The sequence below is a fragment of the Eleutherodactylus coqui genome, chromosome 5 (genome assembly GCF_035609145.1).
Source record: "Eleutherodactylus coqui strain aEleCoq1 chromosome 5, aEleCoq1.hap1, whole genome shotgun sequence".
Classification (NCBI taxonomy): domain Eukaryota; kingdom Metazoa; phylum Chordata; class Amphibia; order Anura; family Eleutherodactylidae; genus Eleutherodactylus; species Eleutherodactylus coqui.
Window position 1 is genome coordinate 39,146,117 of NC_089841.1, and position 13,111 is coordinate 39,159,227.

At 44.2% G+C, this 13,111-nt stretch overlaps 1 protein-coding gene and 1 pseudogene across 1 annotated transcript; both read right to left on the bottom strand.

Annotated features, from left to right (window-relative positions):
• The window catches only part of LOC136628745 (zinc finger protein 585A-like), a 183,923-nt pseudogene that overhangs the window by 70,562 nt on the left and 100,250 nt on the right, over window positions 1-13,111 (bottom strand).
• LOC136629210 (gastrula zinc finger protein XlCGF66.1-like) lies at window positions 615-12,267 on the bottom strand. Its single transcript, XM_066605388.1, has 5 exons — window positions 12,205-12,267; window positions 1,462-1,610; window positions 1,155-1,334; window positions 949-1,072; window positions 615-866 (listed from the first exon to the last, which is right to left on the bottom strand). Exons 2-5 carry the CDS (start codon window positions 1,561-1,563, stop codon window positions 763-765), a joined length of 510 nt encoding a protein of 169 aa, XP_066461485.1. The 5' UTR covers window positions 1,564-1,610; window positions 12,205-12,267; the 3' UTR covers window positions 615-762.

A 13,111-nucleotide genomic window follows, 5' to 3' on the forward strand; every position in this document is an offset into this window, starting at 1 on the left:
CTCATCAGTACTGACAGCAGAGGATGAAGAAATCGGTTCACATAAATATATTTCATCATCATGACAATATTCCAGCTGTATTTCACATCCATATTTATAGATGCTCATCACGTGTTATTGCCTATAATGGTATCAATTTTATTCATATTTAGTTTGTATTTTTGCTGAATGGGGAAAATACAGTGGAAAATCTCACAGATCACATGGCTTATAAATCTACATAACATATCTGCAGCCGCTGACTGAGGAGAATCTGTGACTCCTCTCTGCTGTATTTAGTGGTTACTACTCACCTGGGCGGTTACCTGTAGGAATCTCCCCTTTACACCGCTGATCGCCCCTCACATTTGTATCTGTAGTATTAATATCGGTCAGATCTTCATCCTGATACAAAAGCTGGGAGACAAATATTGTAAAAGTCATGTCTAGAAGCTGGACATATATATTGGATGGTGGCTCAATGACCCCTCAGGAACCTCATACACATGTATATCCGGCATGGCTAGACACGCTGCACGTTGTCTCAGTGGAGGAGATCAGCGTCTACCAGACACATCCACTGCTTGTCTCGGGGAAAATAAAGGAGCAGATAGATATAAATCCAACCTGTTGGCTCCTTATTCCCACCAGCAGTCTCCACCGCCAGAAAACTGGGAGAAGATCCAGACAACATGTAATGTCTCTGGTCAGCGGTAATCCTGCCATCTCCACCGGCCTCATCACACAAGTAGAAGACATCTAATAAGACTGAAGACAAGAGCTTCACAGCCTTCTACAGATCAGAGGGACATCTCCATCTACCTGGTAGTCATGTGGAAGAAGAGGACGGGGACACCTCTCTGGTGGGCTTCTCTTACTGGATGGAACTGGAGGAAATACAGACAGACACTGAAGTCATTCTTTACATACAGATAATAAAGTCCCCGTGTATTTAGTCCTATCTTTTACCTGGTGATGGGAGCGGCTGGCGGGTCTCCATCATGGCCTCCTTGTACAGATCCTTGTGTCCTTCTAAATACTCCCACTCCTCCATGGAGAAATAGACAGCGACATCCTGACACCTTATAGGAACCTGACAACACAATATACAGTCATCACCCAGAAGCCTCCAGTGCTGTTACTGTATAATGTCCCAGCATTCCCTGCAGCGTCACCTCTCCAGTCAGCAGCTCAATCATCTTGTTGGTGAGTTCTAGAATCTTCTGTACATCGATGTCCTCATGTATTAGGGGGTAATGTCGGGGCCCCATAATTGGACTCAGGGGTCTTCCCCATCTATCACACACAGGGGCCCGACAGCCATCACTAGAGGTCTTCTTCACTACTGTGTAATCCTGTATATGGGGAGACAGTAATAAATATCACTACAGACATTTCCAGAGTCCATCACCTCTCCAGTGACATCATCGGTTATTACCACAGATGATAATGATATAAGGTGACATCATCAGAATCTCTCACCTCTCCAGTAAGCTGGAAGAGTATTTCTATGGTGAGATTTAATACACTGTCTGCCATTGTGTTCCTGTTTCTCTCCATTCCCGACGAACCAATCAGGAACATTCCCCCTATATTGACAATATCAACAGTGGATCCTATATTGTGGGGACCTGATTGGAAAGAAGATAAGAAATGTAAAAGATACACAAAATCCTATGTAAAAAATACAACAACTGGTGATAATAAGGAGGTTGTTGCTTAAAATAATTAATTAATCTTAAAACCTCAGAGGGCAGTTAATGTTGAAAAATAACAATATAGGTTGTATTCGCTCAGCTCCCCAGCGCTGCTGCTCCAGTCCTCTCTGCAGGGAATTATTTACATGCTGCAGCAGTGATGACACAAAACCACTGCAACCAATTGCTGGCCTCCGTGGTCTCAACATGTACATCACAGTGTCCTGTGATTGCAGTAGCTACGTGTGTATATGGGAACGTCACAGCTGCAGCATACAAACAATTCCTGGTCAAACCTGCAAAGTCTTAGGCTAATTTCACAAAGGCAAGCGCAATAATGGGCAGTGAAACTCTGCCCGATAACAGGCTGCCGAGCGCGATATATCCCCACGGATGCAAGACTTTTTTGTGTCAAAAACGACTCCCATCACCGGGAAGTAGGATCGCCAAGCGTTTCCCACTGTTTTCAATGGGAAACCTCGCATCACACTCTGTGCAATGTGTTTTCCATCCCTATTGAAAACAGTGGGTGAGGCGTTCGAAGCGAACACCCAAAGATAGGACATGCCGCAATTTTTTCCTGCACTGCGATGCGGGAAAATTTGATCATATATATGACCCTATTCAAAAGAAAGGGGTTCATATTCGTGCAAGATTTTCTGAGTTGTGCGAAAGCAGCCTTATCCACATGCTGCAAAGGAAATCTACAGTGGAAATGGACTCAAAGTGCAAATTTGACTTTAGTGCGAAACTGAAAAGTGGACACCGCTTTAGAGATAAAACTTTTAATAATGAAGTAAAAAAAATAGAGACCCTATTATGAAAGTATTATGCTGATACCAAAGTGGGGCAGCCGTCCTGACAAGGGCGACCCCACTCTCTGGCCTCTCCCTAGAAAATCCTAAAGTCAAATAGAATCAAAGAGGTAATATTTCAAAATATATGATAAACTAGATCAAGGGTAGGTTTAAAGGTTTTCTGGCCTGCTTTCAGTAGTTGATGGGAGTACACCACTAGGGAACCCCGGCCATCCGTCGTTTGGTTGTACAGCAGGCCAGAGATTGTCATCAGTGGACAGAAGATGAAGTGAGAGCGGTGGCTTCCCTCCGACTAAAATTAATGGGAGCACCGCACTGCTACTCCACTTCCTGCTCCTCTTACTGACATCCTTTCCAGAGTAGGAAGAGCCATAGTAGCGAGAGACTCTCACTGATTTTAACGGGAATGAAGTCGCCGCTCCCACTTCCCCCCATTGCAAATTACAATATCCGACCCGCTGTACTGGAGAGAGGGCTGGACAATCAGCTGATGGAGAAGGACCCCGAGGAGCTGAATACCGTCCAACAATTACTGATGACTTATCCAGATGATGGGTCATCAATTGAAAAATAGGCAGAAGCCCCCTTTTATGATCCAATTTGTCCAACTACCAGGTCAAACTCCCTGGCAAACATCCAAAGGACAAATTATCAACCACCAAATACGACAGAAATGCCATATAAAGGAGATGAACAATTCTACATAGTAAAAAAGGTCAGTTCCGTGAAAAACTGAAATATTACATGATGCACAGGACACCATGTAACATTCAAGTCCCACAGCAACTGGCATATGTAGAAAACACCATTAGGGACATTAACAAGTAGGTTACACCAGAACACTGGTGTAGAAAAGGTTACACCAGACCCACTTGCACAAAAGTTGAGACTTTTCTTCATCTTGTGTCGACATGGCACTTTTCTGAAAAGTAGGTGGGGCTTGTCTGGAGGGGCCGTGACCACCCAGGTTAACAGATTTATGTATTATTTACACCAGAAACCAGCATAAGGCTGGATTCACTCGAACGTATATCGGCTCGGTTTTCACGCCGAGCCGATATACGTCATCTCTCTCTGCAGGGGGGGAGCCTGGAAGAGCCAGGAGCAGGAACTGAGCTCCCGCCCCCTCTCTGCCTCCTCTGCACTATTTGCAATGGGGAGAGGCGGGACAGGGGCGGGGCTAATTAATCTGAACTTAGCCTCGCCCCCGCCCCACCTCCTTTCGTTGCAAATAGTCAGAGGGGCAGAGAGGAGGCAGAGAGGGGTGGGAGCTCTGCAGGGAGGGAGCCTGGAAGAGCCGGGAGCAGGAACTGAGCTCCCGCCCCCTCTCTACCCCCTCTCCGCCCCTCTGCACTATTTGCAATGGGGAGAGGCGGGATGGGGGCGTGGCTAATTAATCAGAACTTAGCCCCGCCCCGTCCCACCTCCTTTCATTGCAAATAGTCAGAGGGACAGAGGGGGAGTGGAGAGAAGGCAGAGAGAGGGCGGGAGCTCAGTTCCTGCTCCCGGCTCTTCTATCCTCCCCCCCTGCAGATGAGGACGCCGTATATCAGCTCGGCGTGAAAACCGAGATGATATACGTTCGTGTGAATCCAGCCTCAATTATAATGGAAATGTACGCTTGGTTGGAACCAAGCATATAGGTCTGTGGAGGTGCACAGAGCTGCGCTTAATACATGAGGAGGCATGTGCGCCGGACAAAATTGTAATAAACCTGGAGCAGGAATTGCTGGGATTAGTAAGTATCCCCTTATGTGACATATAGTTACAACATTTGTCCCCCATAGATCATGGGTTCAATGGCAGCTAACCCAGTATATACTCATATTATAATAGCTGACCTCAACTGAAAGAAACAATGAAGCAGTCACTTTCTAGACATAAAGGACAAAACTGACTGAACAACCAGCATATCAGCAATAACACAGGATCCACCATTCACAAGAGGTATAAGCTGTGACTATCTACTCCCCTCCCGGCAAAACGACCCTTGCACAAGTCACAGAGCATGTCTAGAACAGTCTCCATACAGGTCAATGTGTCCCTTCCTGCCCATTGTGGGAATGGCCTATGAAGCTGCTGTAGATCATCTCTCTGAATACTGTTCAATGTAGTTCAGGACAGATGGCAGCCTCCATTGTCATGTATAGAGGGCAGAATAAAAAAAAATACTATCAGAAAATGAATAATAATTAGAAAAATGGAATATGTTTCTCCATCTATTTTAATTAATACAGAAAACTTGTGCTGCTATAATCCCTTTAAATACTCACCCCGAGCGTCAGATATTCTGCTGTTAATCACATGGGGATGCACTGAAAGTACCACCAGAGTTCAAAGGGCAGAGTCTAGAAACACACCTGGATTCATTCCCAGCACCCAGAGCATGCATGGAGCTCCTCCCCTTCATTCATAAAAGCCCACATACAATAGAGGGAGGGACAGGCAAATAATTGTAGGGAGTCCAAAGTTCACAGCAAAAAACACACCTGATTTCTATTAACTCTTAAGGTCCCTTATCTATACTCACTTGTTAAAACCCCAATTAAGATACTGCAATTCACCCAGATGAATGCAACCACAGCTCAGAATCCGTGCTGACAAGGCATCTTTGAATGTGACCTGCCGCTGGTGGTGTGATTAATGATGGTATGACAGTGCGCATAATAAATCGGGGTTATTACTAAATATCTCTCTTCTAATATATGCTGAATGATAATGGCATGACAATGCACAATGCATGGAGCCAGATGTAGGCAAAATACGTTGGGAAGAGGGGGGGGGGGGTGTTGATTCTTTTAGGGCCAGTTGCACCAAAGTTTTGATATGAGATCGAACAGAAAAATGTGGCGCCAACACAGTTTAGCCTGTGATTTATGTTCAAATCTAGGCTCAATTTGATTCCCTCAATCTTGGTGGATCAAAACTAGTTGAACTTAAAGGGGTTGTCCCGCAAAATCAAGTGAAGTTAAACACTTCTGTATGGCCATATTAATGCACTTTGTAATATACATCGTGCATTAAATATTGGCCATACAGAAGTTATATACTTACCTACAGGGGGTCCCCCCCCTATGTCGGCGTCCCCGTCTCCATGGTGCCGACCAAATCCTTCTCCTTGATTAGATGCGCTTGCGCAGTCTGCCCTCTTCTGTCCCATTGAATGGGGCCGCTCCAGCGTGCTCGCGCCACACAGCTGGTCTGCGCATGTGGAGTACAGATTTTTTTAAAATGTTTATTTTTTCCCGCACCGTCGCTTGGTGATGATGCAGAATCCACAACCTTTCCGCAATGTCAATTGCGGAAGGGCCATGGGTAGGACAGCTTCCATTGACTTCAATGGAAGCCATCAATGTGGAATCTGCAGCCGCAACCCTCCTGACTATCCCTGTCTCTGAAAGAGATAGCAGGTCTTTTTTAAAAATTCCTGGAGAACAGGATTAGTTTCCAGAAGATCGGAGACAAATGTTATTCTTCTCTTCAATAAAAAAAAAAAAGACTTATACAGCATCCCAATGGTTGAAGCCCTCCCTTGATCTAAAGCCCATCATAGCTAGAATTTCCAAAATAGTGATCTGACAAATTGTCCGCTATGAGGGACGACCGCATGGAGAGTTTCCTCAGGACTTAGCAACTATGGTCTGACTATTTAAACATCCCAAATATGCCGCGACTTCTGACATTATAGGAAAAGTTTCCTTGAGACACATTGGACGGTGGTAATACTAACGACTGTAATAGAAACTAGATTTATTCCATTCCGACTAGAATAATGAGTGGAAAACCTTTTGTTCTGTTATGTTTCATGTTTATTTGTTCAAAGGATTGTTTGATAAAAGCTGTCAGTTATAAGACACTTGTCTCCAAAGATCCCCCTGCGAGGGATATTATTTAGCCTTTAGGCCCCTGCACACAGGCGGAGATTCTGTGGCGGTATTTCCCGCAGAATTTCCGCCCATGGAAGCTGCAATAGGATTGCATTAAAAAAAGCAATCCTAGGCAGACGGCCGCAATTTGTCCGCGTGCAATCTGATGCGGAAAACAAATCGCGGCATGCTCTATATCTGTGCGGGTCTCGCAGAGGCCTGCACAGAAATGTCAGTCCCGGGCCGCCAGCTCTGCCCTGCGCATGTACCGGCTGGCCAGCAGCCGGCACATCAGAGAGCCGGAGCCGCGGGAGAAGGGGGAGACCCACACTGGTCCCTGCAGGTGCATGGGTCGGGTCCTCGCAGCAGGATCCGACCCGGGCGTCTGCAGGTGGCCTTAATTGTATAAAGTTATATAAAATTCAAATAAAAGTTTTTGAAACTAAGAAAAGGGAAGAAGGTGGATCCAGGAAACTACAGACCTGTGGGCCTGACTTCTATACCGGGAAAGATCTTTGAACAAATTATTAAACAGCATGCATAAAGTACTTGGATAAAAATGGAGTAATTAACCAGAACCAGCATGGGTTTGTAACAAACAAGTCATGCCAAATACGTTTTCTTTTATGACAGAATCACCGACTGGGTTGATCATGGAAATGCAGTAAATCTTCTATATATTTGTCAATGTCTATCTGTTTGTTTGAACATCTCGCATAAACTGTACAACCAATTGACATGAAATTTTGCACATAGTATCTCGACCCGGAGAAGGTTATAGGCTAAAACAAAATTCAGAAATGCTGTTGTCTTGGCAACCTTATTTGTATTTCTTTGCCTTTGCTTGAATTTTAATGCAGCAACCCCCAAATTTTCTTTCACCAATGGATTCTACGGACTCGATTTAGTATTCCTGGTTATTTCCAACAAGTAATTCCAACTAGAAGAGTCAGACTGAGCGCTGACAATGTGTGCTTTTTAGCCGCAGTTTAACCCTGGTGGAGCCACCAATCATTGGCCCATTTTGTCCTTCCTAATTCTGCCTTGGATGTCCGTATGGATAACAGTTTGCAAAAATGATATGTCCCCAGACAGGAATACATGGAGCAAACTTATGAACACCGGCCCACCGACATTTATCAAAACTGTCTAACAGTAAATTAACAAACAGTAAGAAAACTGTTTTTGGTGCCCATAGCAACCAATCACAGAGCAGCTTTCTTTTTATGTCAACACTAAGAGGATTAAATACTGTTGCCCATAGCAACCAATCACAGCACAGGTTTCATTTTACCTCAGCACTAAGAGGATTAAAAGCTGTTGCCTATAGCAACCAATCAATATATAGCAACCAATGACGGCGCAGCTTTCATTTTACCTCAGCAGAATAACAAATGAAAGCTGAGCTATGATTGGTTGCTATTGGCAACAAAGAATGCCAAATTTTACTCAAATCGGACCAGAACTGGGGATTTGTATAAGACACAAATAAACAGATTTTGTGTTTTAGATATAAGATGCCAAGCAAGCGAAGGACCTGTTTAGGCAGAAGGACAACAGCCGCACTTAAAGCAGCAGCTGTTCAAGCAGCTGCAGCGCCGGAGCAAATTAACGCCCAACTCGAGAATCAACATTTTGCACGTGTTCTGTATCGTGTACTTGGGCTAGTATGGTATATCTTGACTTCAGGAAAGCATTTGACAAAATATCTCATATCATTCTTTTGAAAAAATGACCAATGATGGGATCAAAAAGGCAGCTGTTAGGTGGATTCACAACTGGCTGAGTGATCGTACTCAAAGAGTGGTCATAAATGGCTGCACATCCAAGTGGAAGAATGTATCACGTGGGGTACCACAAGGCTATGTCCTAGGCCCAGGGGTGTTCAACATTTTTATAAATGATCTAGAGCAGGCAAGTGAGCAAAACTAGGAGGGAGAGCTAACCATAAAGAAGAGAAAGGATTCAAAAAGATTTGGACAATCTTGCATAGTGGGCGGCGACTAACAGAATGGTATTTAACAGGGAGAAATGAAAATTCATACCTCTGGGCAATAAAAATCATATACAGAATGGGGGGAATTGGGCTAAGGAGCAGCACATGTGAAAAAGACTTGGGTATACTAATAGATCATAGACTGAACATGAGTCAACAATGTGATGCAGCAGCCAAAAAGGCAAACACAATTCTGGGATGTATTAAGAGAAACATAGACTAGATCATGTGAAGTAAGTATTCCCCTCTACTTTCTTGCTTAGATCTTATCTGGAATACTATATTCAACTTTTGGCACCCAATTAAAAAAAAAAAAAGCCAACAAACTGGCACAAGTTTATGGAAGTGCTGCCAGGATGGCGAGTGGTCTGCAATTCATGTCCTATGAGGAACGGTTAAAAGATCTGGGAATGTTTAGCTTGCAAAAAAGAAGGCTGAGAGGAGACTTAATAGCTGTCTACAAATATCTGAAGGGTTGTCACAGTGCAGAGGGATCAGTCCTATTCTCATCTGCACAAGGAAAGACTAGAAGCAATGGGATGAAACTGAAAGGGAGGAGACACAAATTAGATATTAGAAGACACTTTCTGACAGTGAAGGGTGATCAAGGAGTGGAACAGGCTACCACGGTAGGTGGTGAGTTCTTCAATGGAACTGTTCAAACAAAGGCTGGACAGACATCTGTCTGAGATGGTTTAGTGATCCTGAATTGAGCAGGGGGTTGGACCTGAGAAAACTGGAGGTCCTTTCCAACTGTACAATTCTATGATACTCATTTTTCTTCGCCCAGACTGGCGTTTCATAGTTCTATCACACCCAATGTGCGGGGTCGGCAGGACTGCATCAATGATAAAGAAGCAAGTACTAAGAGGATTAAAATTATGACATTGTTATGTCATCACTGGAGATATGAGGAATGCCTGATTTAGCAGGATGAGTTGAAAAGCAGGGATCCAAAATGGAGTCAGATATGTTTGTATCAAAGTCTTCCAGCCTCCAGTGAACAACCAACGTGAAGAAATGTAAACACATCATGTTATCTATCTATATACACACACATATATACCTTAGTGTGTCCTGTATTGGTTTTGTAGATATGATACCTTTTAATGGCTAACAAAAATACATGATGTTACAGCGAGCTTTCAGGGATATCGCCCGCTTCGTCCGGCTAATGAATGAAACCAATCAATGAAATCAATGGGCTCCCGTAAATGTTCACGACATAGCAGAAAACCTGCGGATTTTCTCGCATATACACACAAAGTCAATGCGATTTTCGGTGTATTTCTTTGTATGCACAAATACGCACACAAAAACACACCAGAGCAGGCAAAATAGGCGGTCGCACAAACACGGGGCTCATTCACACGGCTGTATTTGTGCTGTATATCATGAGCGTAATACACACAGATTAAAACCCATATGGGATTTTTCAGAAAACTATATTTTTTTACGCGTATTTCGGTGTTTAAGGAAAAAAAAAAGGCATTATTTCCTATTTTGTCCGTAAGTATGGACCACGCTTGTGAAAAAAAGTGCAGCATGTCCTATTTTGGTTTGTATTAAAGTCAATGGGATTGCGTACATACGCATGACGCGTAATATTCACCGTGTATTTACGCATAAAATCTGAGGGAAAAGGTTGCATTTTTTTTGCTCGAGTAAAAAAAAAACAAAAACAGAATACGCACTAAAAAAAAACGCAACCTTTCCAGATGCGCAGGGAACACGCAGAGCTCCAGTCCGTGAAGACAACGCGTATACACAGATCAAAACTAAATCCGCCCGTGTGAATGAGCCCCGCTGGCACAATGAAGGTGCATGTACACGGGCGTCCTTCTGATCGCGATACGGATGGACCTCTCACAGTAAAAGAGCGTATCCCTTTAAATCTGCCTAGTCACATGAGCGCGTGATGTGATGCAATAATAGGCAAACATCGCAGGTTTACAAATGTGATATCCATCGGAGTTTCTCGCACCAATACTGCATTCGCCCGTGTGAATACAGCTCTACTCTGAGGCCGGGCTCACACAGCCGTAAGCGGAATCTGCAGCGGATTCCAGCTATGTACTGGGTATAAATACATAAATCTTGTTACGTGTATATCGCCAACTTATCCCGCGGCGCTTTAAGGTAATTTATTACCCCCACCAAGCTGGGTAGTCATTTTACCGAAGGCTAAGTCAACCTTGAGCCGGCTACCTGAACCATGCGGGGATTGAACCTGCAACCTTCATGTCGTGAGTGAGAGCTTAGGACTGCATTCTGCTGCCTTAACTCTCTGCGCAAACGAGGCTCTTGTAGGGCACTCACGCGGGCGGTCATGTTTGTTTATATTTCCTATGTCATCGATTAGCGGTGACGCGGATGGCTGCAGCCCATATGTGATGTCATTGCATATGGCTGCGAGTATATCCGCGACCATAGAGAATGGGCTCTATGTTGCAGATACCTGTGATGAAATAGAACATGCGGCATTCTATTTTTCACAAGCGGAACTGCGTAATTTGGTGCGCATTACCACAGATCATACGCTTGCGGAATCTGGTTGTGTGAAACTGCTTAATGTAATGAAACATGCCACGCACGGTCCATCCACACTGACATCTTGTTGCATGTTTCACGTATGCAAATAAAGGAGATGGAATAAATCCTCCACAGCGCCACCTATTGGAAGGCAGCATTCCTTCAAGCCAAAGTTAGACTCTTTATACAAGCCTTGTAACAATGACTTCCAATAGGTGGCACTGTGGAGGTATTAATCCATCTCCCTTATTTGCATATTACCCAGAGGAGCCTGCATGGCCATTTGAGTCTCCTCACTCACCACTTGGTGCTCTCCCTAAGGAGAAAAGATGGCGTTTCTGACTTATTAATACGAGTAGCGTTTTGTTGCAAACACGGGCATGTCTAAGCAGACATTTACATTTCTGAGTCTGATGCGCGCTCTACTTTTTGGTAAAATGTACATGTTTTTCACTGTAAATTTTTTTCTTAAAGGGATTTTCTAGGACATAAAAATAAAGGTTATACGGTCTTATAAAAGAAATATTGAATACTTACCGCGGTACAGAACCAGCCCCAGTAGCGGGAAGTGGTTGTGTGCCGTTCATTGTACACATGACCGCTCGGACACGTATGGCACATACCGTGTTTCCCCAAAAATAAGACAGTGTCTTATATTAATTTTTGTTCGAAAAGGTTTAACTTTTTACATGTATAGCTGCCTGGACACTATGTAAATTGACTTTTTACTGTTAGCAGGGCTTAATTTTGGAGTAGGGCTTATATTTCAAGCATCCTCAAAAATTCTGGAAAATCATGCTATGTCTTATTTTCAGGGTATGTCTTATTTTCAGGGAAACAGGGTAACAACCCACTGCTTCTTCCAGGTTCCATGCGGTGGGCACCGAGGCTGCAGAGCTGAAGACGGGGCGGTGACTATTCCATTTTCTTTAATTTTTTAGGCCCGTATAACCTTTTTCTTTGTTATGTCCCAGAAAACTTCTTTAATAAAGCTTTAAAATTCCATTTTTCTTTAAGGCATTTTATCCCCAAACCTATATTTCCCGTATGGACATGCTGCGCACGCGGCGCCATACCTTTTCCATTGACTAGGAAAATAAAGCATATGTTTCCAAGTTTTTTTTTGAGTAAAAACATGTAATTCGCGGACATCCGTGGGGCAGCGCGACTCCCGCAAGCCCCACGCCGAAAAATCATAAGGATGAACTGATGCTATGGCTCTGGGAATGTGACGAAAATTAGCCCATAAAGCCCAAACTGGAGCAGTCCTGAGGGGGTTAATATAAGGTGGTCCTAACATGAGGGGCCACACATACCTCCACCTGCAGAGCTGGACAGCACCTTCCAGGACCTGTGATGATGTCACCGTCATGTGATCAGTCACCTGTGTGGGAGGAGTCAGGGATCACATGACCAGGTGACAGCTATGAGCTACAGATAACTGGCTTCCTGCAGCCCTTCGGATCTTCCTCCCCCCAGTACAGCCTCATTCACACATATGTGTTTGCGCTGCATTTTCCCTGCACAGTATGGAGCGCTGAAGCCCCGTTTATGTGCATTAGGGTATACAAACATGGACTTTTAACGCATGGAAAAAACCCACAGAATGTCCTATTTTGGTCCGTAATACGGAAATAACCCATTAAAGTCAATTGGATTGTGTAAAAAAAGACGTCTATTCTATATCCATTCTATAGCATTTCATGAAGTATCCCAGACCATCCTTATTAATAAACATGACCAAATATGGGATCAATGAGGCAGCTGTGAGGGTGCGGTCACACGGGCGAGTCAGGAAAAAAGCAGATTAAGAAACCAATGATTTCCAGTGATTTCTGTTCCATCTTTCTTCGTTTTGCGATTATTATTTTTTAAAAATCTGCCATGTATCTCTATGGAGCCCGCATTTTATCGCAACCCATGTCATTCTAACATTAGAACGTATCGCTGACCCCCAAAAATCTCTCTTTTGGCAAAATCACGAACAACCGTGTGGAATTAGCTTAAGGGCTTATTCAGACGACCGTATATCGGCCGCATATTCACGCCGGCCGATATACGGAATCCCTCTCTGCAGGGGGAGGAGACTAAAAGAGCCGGGAGCAGTGCACTGAGCTCCCGCCTCTCTCTGCCTCCCCTCCACCCCCTCTCTGCCCCTCTGCACTATTTGCAATAAGGGGAGGTGGGGTGGGGTGGGGCTAAGTGTGTGTGGGGGGTAGCTCC